The 14,548-nt window shown below is 37.6% G+C and overlaps 1 protein-coding gene across 5 annotated transcripts in view; it reads right to left on the bottom strand.

The window, feature by feature from the left end:
- Positions 1-243: 243 nt before the first annotated feature.
- The window catches only part of ARHGAP6 (Rho GTPase activating protein 6), a 269,917-nt gene continuing 255,612 nt past the window's right edge, over positions 244-14,548 (bottom strand). For 3 of the 5 annotated variants that reach the window (XM_026714240.2, XM_087938348.1, XM_087938349.1), the window contains exons 9-13: positions 14,308-14,487; positions 13,233-13,330; positions 10,352-10,596; positions 1,824-1,904; positions 244-1,366 (exon numbers count right to left, since the gene is read on the bottom strand). In XM_026714240.2, coding sequence (XP_026570025.2) covers positions 666-1,366; positions 1,824-1,904; positions 10,352-10,596; positions 13,233-13,330; positions 14,308-14,487 — 1,305 coding nt within the window. In that variant the 3' untranslated portion in view covers positions 244-665. Of the gene's footprint in view, positions 1,367-1,823; positions 1,908-5,222; positions 5,224-5,547; positions 5,622-10,351; positions 10,597-13,232; positions 13,331-14,307; positions 14,488-14,548 lie in introns of all 5 variants that reach the window. The other 2 variants (XM_087938350.1, XM_087938347.1) reach the window with 2 other exon arrangements.

Raw genomic sequence — 14,548 nt, 5'->3', positions numbered from 1 at the left:
CTTTCTGTATATGGTGTAGACATGGACATATTTATGAAGGGGTGATTGGAATTGTTTTCTAAAAGAGTAAAAATATATGTTCATTAATTTTTTCTTGCAAGCAAATAGTGTGTTAGATATTCTTTAACTTCCTTATTATAAAATATATGGCTTTTAATGTTCTCATTCCATCTTGTCAGTGAAAATATATGTCTTTCACAAACAATTAGTTAAAAGCACAGAAACCAGTTTGTGCATTTCCAATGATATCAATATATTGTATATTAATATTAGTAGTGCATGATTAAAATATATTTTCAAAAAAACATTCAAGATCATTTTTTGCATATAAACACAATGCAATTGTACATAAAACACCTGCTTAATATACAGTCATTTGAGCTTCAGACACAAATATATCTTAGCAACACCAAGAGGGTCATTTTTATTGTATACACAGCTTATATTTCACAGAATAGTTTGGACTGAAATTGCCATCTCACATTTCCTTCTACAAAACCCAAAAAATGTGTTACTAAATTTTACACTGCTATTAAAATTCTTTTAATAAATTTAATTTTAAAATACTCCATAAGGTAAACATATCTTTAAAAAATAATTCAGTATAAATCCAGTCCACTATTACCAGTTTTCCCTACTTGGAAAAGGCCTGCTGGTTTCTCCACTCATACTAATGTTTCAGGGAGCGAATCTGGATTGTCAGGTGATAAAATCTCCCAAATCTGCCATCGATCGCTTTGCCACCCATGCCAGTCTGTCTCTGACAAATTTTTACTGTTCTGCTCACTGTCTGGAAAGGAGTACTTTCTTTCATTTTGGCTCTGTTGCTCCTCATGCTGGATAGGTTGTTCAGGCACCTGAGCCATGATCCTCATTCCCTGGGCCTCAGATAAGTTTGTCCTCTGATACAATGGATACCCTGTAGAAGACACTGCTGGCTGGAGGGATGATAAGCTGCTTTGTTTTGCTGTTTCAGGATAAGAAGGTGGTGGTTTGTCTTTTCGAATTACTTCAGCTTGCCTTAGAGATGATGGCTTAAATGCAGCATGTGGGCAAGTTGCACCTGAGTCATGCTCCATCAAGTTTTCTATATATCTTACAGGTGAATGATGTTTTGAATTGGACTGGCTGGAATTCCTTCTACCTACTTCAATCTGTGGGGTGCTGTACACCTGAGACAGAGGGGGATGCAAACGGCAACCAGGAAGGGCAGCTGTTGTCTGACTCCTCCGGATGACTTGTTTTCCATTGTCTAACTCTGTATTTCTTTCCTGCCACTGAGGAGAAGACAATGATAGGCTCCCTTGAGAAAGGGAACACTGCCCTGGCCGCAAGGAGCTGCTCTCATAGATGTCTCCATATGACCCTAAAAAACCAGAGAGAATGATTAATAATAAAGCAAATCATACATTGTTTTTGAGATAATCTACAATGACATGTGCATTGGAATCTTACATCAGACTTGGGAATGATATCTAGAATTACTATTGATTACTTACATATATAGACACATTTCCACACAATAGCTCTATATTGTAAAATATTCTACAGACAGTTATGCCTTGAACTGAGTATCATAATATCTGAAAGTTTGCAAAAAAAAGTTTGTTGTGGAAACTCCTGAAACAAACATATTTAATGTGGTATATAAACTTTTGTAAACTATAGTTTACTGAACTATATGGTTTACAAATTGGATAGCTTTTGGAGAAAGAGAATTAGTAGTCCTCTTCTAGTACAATACTATATTGAAATAGCACTAATATATGAATAGTCAAATCAGATAATTATTCGATGCATAGAAAGAGAAACGATATGTATACCTGTCATTCCCAGCCCTTTGGAATCACTCTTCAGAGTTGAATGCCAGGTGCCCCAGATGCTGAAATAGTCGTCTGACACATCTATAAGATTAGAAGGAATATGAACGTAAGTGATCCTAATATGTAACAGAGATAGAAATTAGAAAGAAGAAGCAGTAGTGACAATCAGGGGTGGGATTCTACCGGTTCTATAGAACCCCTTGTTAACTTTCTAAGCAGTTCAGAGAACTGGTAGTTAGAAGCAATCTCCTTTTGTTTTTTTCTACCCTTATTACATTCTTGGCAGACAGCCTAGACTTCCTGTATCTGGAACTTTGGGGCTTGGCTTTCTTAAAGGGGAAGGGTTGTTTTAAGATTTTTACACTGCTGTTGGGAGGAAATACTTCCTTGGACAATCAGCACTTTGAAAAAATAATTGAATAATGAAGCAAAGCTTTTAGTGACAGGGAACCAAGATGAGTGACATTCAGCAAGGCTTCTTGGCTAGCTAGAAAAATTGACATTCAAACGTGAGTTTACATACCTTTTCTGAGTTTTGGTCTAAAACTGGTTTTTGGTGAAGGTTAATTTTGTGCTTGGTGAAGTTTAATTCTGTGTTTATTGATGGGATAATTTTCCTATTCAGCTTCAACAAGCAACAGCTACTGTTGTGATTTAATTATTTGTATTGTGTTTGATTTTTTCCTGCCTTTTTCTATCTGGGTAGGGGGTCTTCCTCACTGCTTTAGTACTATGTGGCACTGCCCTTTTGGGGTATACTTCCAAGAGCCAGGATGCAAGCTTGGCACTGATTTTTTTTTATTGCCTTTCTGGGGGGCATGTGACCTTTCCTTAAATCTGGATGATTTCTTAGGATATCTTGTGAGATGAGAGAGACCAGCTTTAAGTGGTGCAAATGGATCTAAGGATTGCTTCTCCTAGGTGTGCTCTTTCTGGAGAGCTTAAATGACCTCTCTGCTAAAGGGTTTCACTTTATGAGCAAGAGATGACTGCTTGATAGTTATCACTGCATTTTAACTATTTTCATTCCTCAAGGTGCTCTGGCACCCTGCCTGATTTGTAACTCTGGCTTGCAGGTATTTTTAATCTAATGATTGGCATTTAGGGCAGCTTTCTGCAAGCAAAGAAGCTTTTCATATTTTTGTACAGGTAATCCTTGACTTACAACAGTTCATTTAGTGACCGTTCAAAGTTACAATGGCACTGAAAAAAGTGACTTATGACCATTTTTCACACTTATGACCATTGCAGCATTCCCACTGTCATGAGAGGCCAGGCAAGGAGAAGTGCCCCTTGACATGAGTGATGTCGAGTTGGCCATGCCCACCCAGTCACATGACCAAGCCACACCCACCTACCAGAATTCTGTCAGCTAGCAAAGTAGTTAAAATAATTGTTATTTCAAATATAGCAAAATAAAAAAATAAATCAGACCAGTCTAAAGGATAAAAGGGACCTTTTTTTCCTTATAGAAGGTGCAATGTAAAAGGACATGAAATATGCACTCAATATCTTCTTTTTCACAAGGACACAATGTTAAGCCCTAAGGAATTTTAAGTATTTTCCCTTGAGAGCTATTCTGATTTTGATACTCTTTGGAATACATAGCAGTGGACACAGTTGAATAAAGAAATTGCTAACCTTAAAAAAATGGGGACTGATTATTTTGATTAAGTCAGACTGTTCCAAATGAGTTTTCAAATCTTTAACATTTGAATGCAGGAAATGTTCAACCCTATCCCTTTATTAGGATGGCTGCAAGTTTGTACTTTTTTTTTCATTTTCTTTGTTAATTTATAATTATTTGCTAAGAGTCAATTGCATAGACCCTCTGGGGAAAAATCCCCAACAAATTTAGCTAGGCATCAATACAAATGTGGGGTCCTTGGTGCTCTGAGTTTGGTTGCTTGCTTGCAGTTGTTTCATTATCCAATTAGGTAACATCATCAGTACTAATCAGTGTGTGGCTTTCTCTATGTAATTCCTTGATTATGCTATTGTTTTCTGCTTGTTTGTCTGATGCGAATCCCTGCTTCTTTGGGTGTAGGCTACTGTGTTTTCCTTTGTAGTTTTTTAATTGTCTGTGTGGTTTGTTTGTTTATGTATTTCTTTATTTAAAATATTTATATTGCCGCCTACTTGCAATGGTGACTCAAGGTGGCTTACAAGGATATAAAAATACCATATAAAACAAATAACAATAAAAAGAAAAATAATAAAATAATCCCCCCCATCCCGATGACAGCACACAATATCACTAATCATTTAATGGGCTCCATCCATCTTGCTCTGAGTTCCCCAGGCCTGCCATGAACCATGTCTTCAGGGCCTTCCAAAGGGGTGTGAGAGAGGGTCAATCTAATTGCTGGGAGGATGATGTTCCAGGCAGAGGGAGCCATCACAGAGAAGGCCTTTCTTCTGGGACCCAACAGATGCATCTCCTTAGGGGACAGGACACGCAACATTCCTTGCTTCTTTGCTCTAGTGGGTTGGGTAGATGTGACTGGAAAAAGATTGTCCCTCAGATAACTTGGGATCAAGCCATGAAAGGCTTTAAAAGTGAAAACTAGCACTTTGAATTGCACCCAGAAACAAATTGGCAACCAATGCAGTTCCTGCAAGAAAGGCCATACTGAGGTCTGCATAAAACCATGCGGGCTGCTGCATTTTGCACCAACTGGAGCTTCCGGATGCTTTTTAGAGGCAGCACCACGTACAGCATGTTGCAATAGTCAAGATGGGAGGTGACTAGGGCAGGAGTGACCATAAGTAGGGATTGTTGGTCCAGGAAAAGGGCGTAATTGGCACAAAAGTTGCAGTTGCACAAAGGCCCTCCTGGCCATGACTGCCATCAGCTCTTTGAGCAGGAATTGCAAGTCCAGGAGTACCCTCCAATTATGCACAGGATCTATTTGGGGCAGTGCCACCCCATCCAAGACCATAGGTAGCAATTCTTTCTTGGTCTTGGCAGGGTTCAGTTTCAACCTGTTGCTCCACATCCAGTTCCTAAAAGCCTCTAGGCACTGTGAGAGGGATGTCACAGCATTGCTTAACTCACCGTGGACTGAGATATACAGCTAAGTATTATCAGTATATTGATGATATCTCAGTCCACGGTGACAGATGCTCTCACCCAACAGTAAGATCATCCATCAACATTCATGTAGATGTTGAATGGGAGCAAAGAGAGCATCAAATCCTGAGGGAACCCTCAAAGCAGTGGGCTAGAGCTGGATCTCTCACCTATTAACACTGATTGAAAGCAACCACAGAGGAAGGAAATGAACCAGAATAGCACATAGCCCCCTACTCCCAACCCCTGAAGCCGCTCCAGAAGGATATCATGGTCAATGATATCGAAAGCTGAGAGGTCAAGTAGAGCAAGGTTGGATGTACTACCCTATCCCATCCTTGCCAGAGATCATAACAAAGTATGACCAATGGTGTTTCTGTCCCATATCCCTGAATCTTGACTGGTAGGGGTCTAGATCAGTAATCACCAATCAGTGGGCTGGAGACCACTGATGGTCTGTGAGAAATTTTGGTGGTCCAGATAAATGTCACCCCCAAACACCCCCCCAAAGCAATTAATCCAGGCTGTGCAGGAACACAAAGCTGCGTCACCCATATGGCCCGTGGGAACACAAGGCTTGCATCATTTCCATTGCGAACATGAGGTAGTGACAGGAGGGGGGAAAGGGTGGAGGGGGGGAACTTGCCCCACTCGCCCCACCTGGCCACCGGGTTGCTTCTTTCTTTTCCTACTTTTGGCTGCATGCAAGGAAAGCAGCAAATGTCTTTCTTTCTTTCCTCCAAACTCCACCAGAAATGAGCCTTTGGGACTCTGCAAGACATCTGGCTCCAAGAGGCTGTGCCAGCGCAACCAGTCTCAAAGAGACTCATTTCTGGCAGAGTTTGGGGGAGAGAAAGAAAGACTTCTGCTGCTTCTGTTGCTTTCCTTGCATGAAGCCAAAAGTCTCTCTCTCCCCGTGAGAATGGAGCTGGAGATGGTATCCTGCAATCCCAAATGAAGAATGATCGATCAGTAGGAAAATGGGGTGGGGAATTTTCCTGCAGACTTTTTTTGGGGTTTTCTCAGGGTCTCTGGTCTGTGGGATTTAAAATTATGAGTTTGGTGGTTCCCGAGGTCCAAAAGATTGGTGACCCCTGGTCTAAATAATCTCTTTCATCTAGAAACCTCTGTAGCTGCTGTGCAACCATCTTCTCAACAACCTTCCCTCAAAAGGGAAGACTGGAAACAGACTGGAAATTATCCAACAGGGTGGAATCCAGCAACGGCCTATTGGGAAGAGGGCAGACCACAGTTTCCTTAAAGTGCTGGGGCACTACCCCCTCCTCTAGGGAAGTATTAATCACCACCAAAGTCCACCCACCTGTCACACCCCAGGAAGCTCTCACAAGCCAGGAGGGACATGAGTCTAAAACACAGATGCTTGCGCGCATACTCCCTAGAATTCTGTCCACTTCCTCAGTAGCAATAGGGTCAAACCAGATAACAGGGCAAGAACTCAAATCTATACAGATATATATGGCTGATTTGTCTGAATGCCAATCTTCCAGGAATTCCCTAGCGTTTTTGGATTTAGATTGGTCAAAGATGCTCATAAGTTTCCCAATTGAAACTATGGTTGAGTCTGCCGCATGTTGTGAGATTAAGCAGGTTTCATCATGTTTTCTGACTGCCAGTTAGTGTTTATGGATATGTTCTGCTAGTGTTCTGCCTGTTTGTCTTACAAACAGCTCTTATAATCCTTACAAAGTACATTGCATAGCTTTCTTGGGTTATTAGGTCTTTTGGTTTACTTAAGATGGCAGGCTTTAGATGGTTTGTGTGCTATGATGATACTGTGAGGTTACAGTAGTCTTGATTGTTTCTAAGTTGTTTTTAGTGTGTGGTAATGTTATTCTTTTTATAGCTTTTAGATCCTTGAAGAATTTTTTTTTTAAAAAAAGGTATAAAAGTGCAATGTGAAACTTGTAAATGTATATGTGGATGCTTTCTATTGCCACGGTAATACATTCCACTTTATTCTATTGCTATTATTTCTGTATTACTATACCAGTTACTATTATTATTTATTCTATTCAATTATTATTACAATGCTATACTTTATACTACAGTAATGCTTTCTTCCTATAAATCCTGTTCTGCCTTAGGCTTTAATTCATCTTTTTGAAATTTCTTGTTTTTTTCTGTTAATAGCCAGCATGTAGAATACTTGTACCTTTTCACATTGTGTTTTGCTTTGTTGTGCCTCTATATTTCTTATTCCTCCAAACCATCCATTCCCTTTGAAGGAAAAAATGCCTTCTTTTATTCAGCTGCTTTTCTCTATTTGCTGCTGGTTGCAGAAAAAATGTGGGTCTCTTCCTCCATACTCGTTTCAAAGTTATAGCTTTACTGACCACTGTGCTGTGCTTACACTGGGAGGGGAGGAAGGGAGCCTTCATTAGCCTGCTCTTCCAGTCTATAAGCAGACAACCATGATCAGAGAGCACCAGAGACTCCATACTTCAACTATGAGCTACATGTATTCTCTTCCATTGGAATTAAAACAAATCCATGCACTCATTTCTACTTTAGTCAAATCTGGAATATACACTGCTCAAAAAAAAGGGGGGGACACTTAAACAACACAATGTAGCTCCAAGTCAATCACACTTCTGTGAAATCAAACTGTCCACTTAGGTAGCAACACTGATTGACAATCAATTTCACATGCTGTTGTGTAAATGGAATAGACAACAGGTGGAAAGCAGAGGCAGTTAGCAAGACATCCCCAATAAAGGTTCTGCAGGTGGTGACCACAGACCATTTCTCAGTTCCTATACTTTCTGGCTGATGGTTTGGTCACTTTTGAATGCTGGTGGTGCTTTCACTCTAGTGGTAGCATGAGATGGAGTCTACAACCCACACAAGTGGCTCAGGTAGTGCAGCTCATCCAGGATGGCACATCAATGCGAGCTGTGGCAAGAAGGTTTGCTGTGTCTGTCAGTGTAGTGTCCAGAGCATGGAGGTGCTACCAGGAGACAGGCCAGTACATCAGGAGATGGGGAAGAGGCTGTAGGAGGGCAACAACCCAGCATCAGGACCACTACCTCAGCCTTTGTGCAAGGAGGGACAGGAGGAGCACTGCCAGAGCCCTGCAAAATGACCTCCAGCGGGCCACAAATGTGCATGTGGCTGCTCAAACGGTCAGAAAAGGACTCCATGAGGGTGGTATGAGGGGCCGATGTCCACAGGTGGGGGTTGTGCTTACAGCCGAACACCATGAAGGACGTTTGGCATTTGCCAGAGAACACCAAGATTGGCAAATTCGCCACTGGAGCCCTGTGCTCTTCACAGATGAAAGCAGGTTCACATTGAGCACATGTGACAGAGGTGACAGGGTCTGGAGATGCCATGGAGAACATTCTGCTGCCTGCAACATCCTCCAGCATGACCGGTTTGGCAGTGGGTCAGTAATGGTGTGGGGTGGCATTTATTTAGGGGGCGGATAGCCCTCCATGTGCTCGCCAGAGGTAGCCTGACTGCCATTAGGTATCGAGATGAGATCCTCAGACCCCTTGTAAGACCTTATGCTGGTGTGGTTGGCCCTGGGTTCCTCCTAATGCACGACAATGCTAGACCTCATGTGGCTGGAGTGTGTCAGCAGTTCCTGCAAGATGAAGCCATTGTTGCTATGGACTGGCCTGCCTGTTCCCCAGACCTGAATCCAATTGAGCACATCTAGGACGTCATGTCTCGCTCCATCCACCAATGCCACATTGCACCACAGACTGTCCAGGAGTTGGGGGATGCTTTAGTTCAGGTGTGGGAGGAGATCCCTCAGGAGACCATTCGCCACTTCATCAGGAGCATGCCCAGGCATTGTAGGAAGGTCATACAGGCACGTGGAGGCCACACACACTACTCAGCCTCATTTTGATTTGTTTTAAGGACATTACATCAAAGTTGGATCAGTCTGTAGTGTGTTTTTCCACTTTAATTTTGAGTGTAACTCCAAATCCAGGCCTCCATGGGTTGCTAAATTTGATTTCCATTGATAATTTTTGTGTGATTTTGTTGTCAGCACATTCAACTCTGTAATGAACAAAGTATTTAATAAGAATATTTCATTCATTCAGATCTAGGATGTCTTATTTTTGTGTTCCCTTTATTTTTTTGAGCAGTGTAGTATCTAAGGGCTTAAACTGAATCTTTCCAGAGGGGTAAAGAAGCTATATATCTAGTAAAGCAGAAGGATTGCATTACTACTACTAAGTTTTGTGCATTTTGAATTATATAATTTTAGTATAACGTATTTGGTAGCATTTTAAAAACCATACCCAAATATTTAAATATTTAAATATTTTGATTAGTTCTATGGTCAGGTTAGGAACCCTGGGTTATTTTGCCAAAAATAAGATCTTAGTTTTAGTATAAGTAATTTCAAGTACTTCCTGAGAAAAATTGATGGCTAGGATATGCAGCCCTCATTTCAACTGACATTTGTGATAGAAACACTATCAACATAGAAACACTATCAGCATATAATAAAATTGCAATTTACTTTTGCCATAAGAAGACAAGGCAGCCAGAGGTAGCAAAGCTCTTGATATCAAGCTAAAATCTTACTGGGTCATAACCAAAGAAGAGAAACAACAGCTAGGATCTAAACAATGATTTAGTTTAATGTCAAGAGCTTTTGCTACTTCAGTGGATTTATTTACAATACAGACACTAGATCCCCAATGTGAATGACTCCATTAAATTCTCAGATGAAAAGGAGTATTAAATATTGGGACCCACTTTTAAGCAAAACAATTTTCTTTAGGTTCACAAACATTCCTCAATTGGAAAATGAAAGATATGATTTTCAAAAATTCAGAGATAAAATTCAAGATAGTACAACACCTATAATTCAAAATATTTGCAAAGAATTAGAATTGATTTCATTTTTTAAATGTTTTGCATTTCTGCACTGATATTATGCAGGTTAAATATTGCGATGTTCATATAGTAGAACACTAAAAACTATGACTTAATCACAGACATAATTATGCCATTATAATTTTAGTTTAACAATCCATGGAATTAATTTTGTATTAGCAGGTGAGTTGACTTTGTACATCTGAATTTATATATGAACTTCTGAATTACTGAATTCTGAATCTTTTTAGTACAATTGAAGAACATTCTGTATAAAGACACTTTTTAATTGCAATAATCTTTTCACCTGGATGCAGACATTGTTTGGATATTTATAAAATCTTATCAAACATTTTCAAAAAATGTTTTCTCAGACAATCTTTAAATTAAAGTCAGAAATTTGTTGTTAGGAACTGCAATTTAAATTGAAAAATTGTATCTATCCAATCTTAGCAGTCTGACTCTATTCTGTTAAGGAAATCAATTCACTAAGAAAAACAGGTATTTACAATAAAAATAATTTTACTATAAAAGATTATTCATAATGATATTAAAAACAATGAATGCTCATAGTTATGGTATATGCTGATCGTACCAAAGGAATTCTCTTTTGATTTTGGCTGAAAATTGCTATCTAATGTGTTCTGTTCTGGTACTTTATGTAACTTATCAGAAGTAAGGGACATATCTTCTTGCATTGCCAAAACAGATCTTTCAGACAGCACTGGAGAGTTGTTGTCATATGGTGATATATCGCCACTTGAGGTTCGGTTTGAGTCTATGGATGAATGTCTACCTTCTATGGAGAATGACCTTTCAGACTGAAGCATTTCAGGGCTTCTGATAAAATGAAACATAAAGAGGAGTTAATAAAACTTAGCCCATGTAGAGAACAATGTATTTGAACAATATGTGAATAGAATTAAACTAAAGATTTCAGAAAATAACTGCCTTAATAGTAAATACTTATAGGATGGGATTCAACACAATGTAGGTGAAATTGCTCTTAAATTATATCAATGACAATTATATCCAAGATTCTAATTTAAAAAAGAGAGCTTTAAGAACATGTTGTAAGTCTGAATGTAACACAGGAAGTGTTTTGTAGATTACTGAGTACAGTATAATGAATTGAGGAAATATAATGAAAAAAGGCAACTGCGACAAACAATAACCATACAACAAAGGACAGTCCATTTAAATACTGCTTTTAATAAAATAAAACTTTATAAAAGCTTTCAAATTATACCTTACCTTGAGTAAATGTTGAACATTATAGGTTTTTTTTCAAAAAGTATTTTTTTCTCAAAAATATTCCCTGATTGAGAATTTAAACTGGCCATTCCATGCTCTACTTAGGATTTAACAAGTGATCCGCCACAGCAAGAATCTTGGATTCATTTTCAAATGTTGGTTTAATTTTAGATTAGTATGAGTTAGAGATCAATTTGTGACAAATCCAGCCATACTGGAAAGTATAAGAAGACTCTAGAAGTAGGCTGTCAGCACTGTACTGTTAGTAGCAAGCAGTTATATAACGTTGTACTGTTTCATTGTGACTGAGCAGATAATCTTCCAGTTAAAAGGCAAAACAGTGAAGTAGTGAAGTTATTAGCAAAAGTAGGTTCAAGAAAGTGTTTTGATCAAGAGAAAAGTCTATGTAGAAAGACACTATGCCCATTTTACAAGTAGCATCTGAAGTTTCTTATGCAATCAATTACTGGTGGACATATGCTCCCTTCTCATTGCAGAGTTACAGTTTTTCATGTCAAGATTTGAAATCCATTATCAAGAATATTAAGATGGTCCCAAAGACATATGTATCTCATTTTTTGGTTCCAGCTTATCAGGAAAAATAGCCCAGTGAATATGTAGTCGTCTCTCCAGATTAACACAGAAAAAAAGATGTGTCCTATGAGTGTCATTTTCTTTTCATGATGAATAAATTGTCCCTCTAATCTTTTAGCCAAATTCTTTCCCATGACTTCGCAGTTACAGCTGGAAACATGCTAGTATCAAAACATACAAAAATGATTCCTGGGCACTTCAATATTAATTAGGCATCTAAGAGAAGAACAAAACTAAAGTGACAATTCTGTCATTTTCAAACATTGAATACTCTTGTTGAAACTAGTAGCATAATTACTGGTCCTATCAACTGTGAATTACAACAGATGGTTCCCAATGATTTATTGGAAAATGTTGAAAAGGTATATTTCTTCTCAGGTGATTTAAATGATGACTTAAGAATAAATAAGGGATCAGGGCTTAAGGAAGTAAAGTGTCATCTTTCATTTCTAAAGTAGAACAAAGTAATATGCTTCCAAAGCAGCCATGGTTCACATATTTTTTCATACTAAGGCAAAGTTGAACATAGAAAATAAGGACACTATTCCCAGTATCAGATGGCTATATCTGTCAATTATCATTTGCTAAAATAAGACACCAAAGTGCTATTATCTACTTGACTTCATCTGTTTGTGAGGCTCTATACAGATTTGAGCAGTTGTACTATTAAATATTCTTAAATTAAGCAATATGAGTAGATATTTCTTGTTTGAATAGGAATAAACTTTTAAGAGATATTTTTGAGCAAGAGGAAAGATCTCATCCACTGGAATTTCTGTGCCCACATACTGTAGCTGTATCATAGCTATAAAAGGTAGAAGAATAGAGCTTAAGTTCATTAAGAGAGATTCCCAAATGTTGGGCTCGTTTTGAATTGTAAAAGCATTTAGAGGCACTTTTACAAATGGTATATTATCATGGACAGGACCAAATACAAAACACTGACTGAAAGTCACACTGTTAAGGTGTCACTTCACACAGCTTTCCAGGAGTTAATCTACATCCTGGACAGTTGGTTTTGATTAGTCTTTTTTCTAGACAGATAGGCACACCTCCCAACAAAGCACTGTGCTGCAGTCTGGCTATCATTTTTAGTGGCTAAAACACTTCTTTGCGCTTTCTGGGACCAGAAGCATTTTTAGAAATAAATGCTGGAGTTCAATTCTTAGCAACACTCTAACCTTCTGTTTAATCATTTATTTAAAATTCTATTACAATGTAAATGTTAGATGTACCATCAACCCAGAAAATTCTCACTGCAGACACATTTGCACCTTTGCCATGATGCATGAACCCAGGTTTTAGCACAGATGGAGCACTAAAGGCTTGGACAATCTTAGACATTTAACTAAAGTTAGTTTTATTAAAACAGGCTTGAAAATTAAGGTATTCATATAAAAATAATTAAAGGATTGTTCTAAAGGAATTAGGGTTATAATTACTAGCATTTTATTAAAAAGGTAGATAATTAACTTCATCATGGTTAATATTGTTCATAGTGTTATTTAAGTAAATATGCCAGGGGTTCTGAAATAAAAAGCCTTTGGACAACTATTATAAAATACGATAATTTATGATCAACATTTCCCTAATGGAGGCAAATAGAAGAAAATTAACAAATTACTCACGATAACTGGGAAGCTTTCCTTCTCAGCAAATAGTCTACAACATCTGGATCAGTCTCAAGCAGACTAATTAGAACTTCATTTTGAAGGTCTGCTGGGACCTATACATTAATGAAACATCAAAAAAAAATAGCAAAAGGATACACCTCTATTTTTAAATATGAATTAATATAATCACAAATGTAATACAATCTACTCCAGTTAAATAACATACAAAATACTTCACCTTTCTTTAAATATACTTTCCATTATCTTTAATCATTTTTCATATTTATAAAATAAGTACTTTATAATCCAACAAACCACTTAGCTTCCCTTTCAAAGAGCTCCAAGATTATTTATATGGTAATTGCTACAGGAAATAGGCAAACAAATTTCATGCAATTCTTTTTAGACATCAAGTTAAAATGAAATAAGAAAAAGATAAGAAAATGAATCTATTATAAATGAAATGGCCAGGCTAATTAATTCCTTTCCCCATTTATAAGGTAAGTATATACATAAAGGCTAAACAAATGCATGAAACATAGTCAACTGTACATATCCTCATTAATAAAAACTATATTCTTATGAATATTAACATAATTCAAAACCATATTTCTGTATCTGAAATTATCCACAAATTTTTAAATCTTAAGAAAATTGAAATTATACTGTATTTGTCCATTATTGAGAGACAGAGACAGAAAAGCCCCCAATTTGCCTTTCTAACAGGCTTTAATTATTTTTGCCTCTTTCCAAAATTTTAATTACAAATTTTTAATTTTTTTAAATTATTATGTTATTTATTTTAATCTTTTATTGTACACCACCCAAGATGTGGCAAAATAATCAGGGGCCTTCTTTTACCAGCAACTGTTATGCTACCCGTAGTTCACCATGCCAAATTTTCATTTCTGTTTGTTATGGTCCAATTTATTTATTCACTGTACAGACAATGTCTCACAAGTGAACATTTTTAAGTGTTAAAAAGACACTATTACGTAGTGTCCAATTTCAAAAACTAAAGAATAAACTAAAAATTATTCTACAAAAACCTCTTGTTAAATGTAAAAAGAGGGAGGAAATCTTCACCTACCATAAAGAGCATTTCATAGTTTTCTAACATCTTCTGTACAACAGCAATAATGGCAGCACTCTCCTCAGCACGTGCTGTGCTTTGAACAGTAAATTCTTTGTCTGTTGTCTTCTGCTTGTGCAACAGATTAGGTCCAAATATGGTGGCTAGGTTGAGTGATGTCATTTTGTTCCCAGGGATCTAAAAAGAAAAGAAATAAAATGCTGTACAATTTAACTGGCAATGGATTCCTAGCATTTTG

The sequence above is a fragment of the Pseudonaja textilis genome, chromosome 8, assembly GCF_049901715.1.
Source record: "Pseudonaja textilis isolate UNSWEBS1 chromosome 8, rPseTex1.2, whole genome shotgun sequence".
Lineage (NCBI taxonomy): Eukaryota > Metazoa > Chordata > Lepidosauria > Squamata > Elapidae > Pseudonaja > Pseudonaja textilis.
This window is presented reverse-complemented; position numbering and strand designations above follow the sequence as displayed.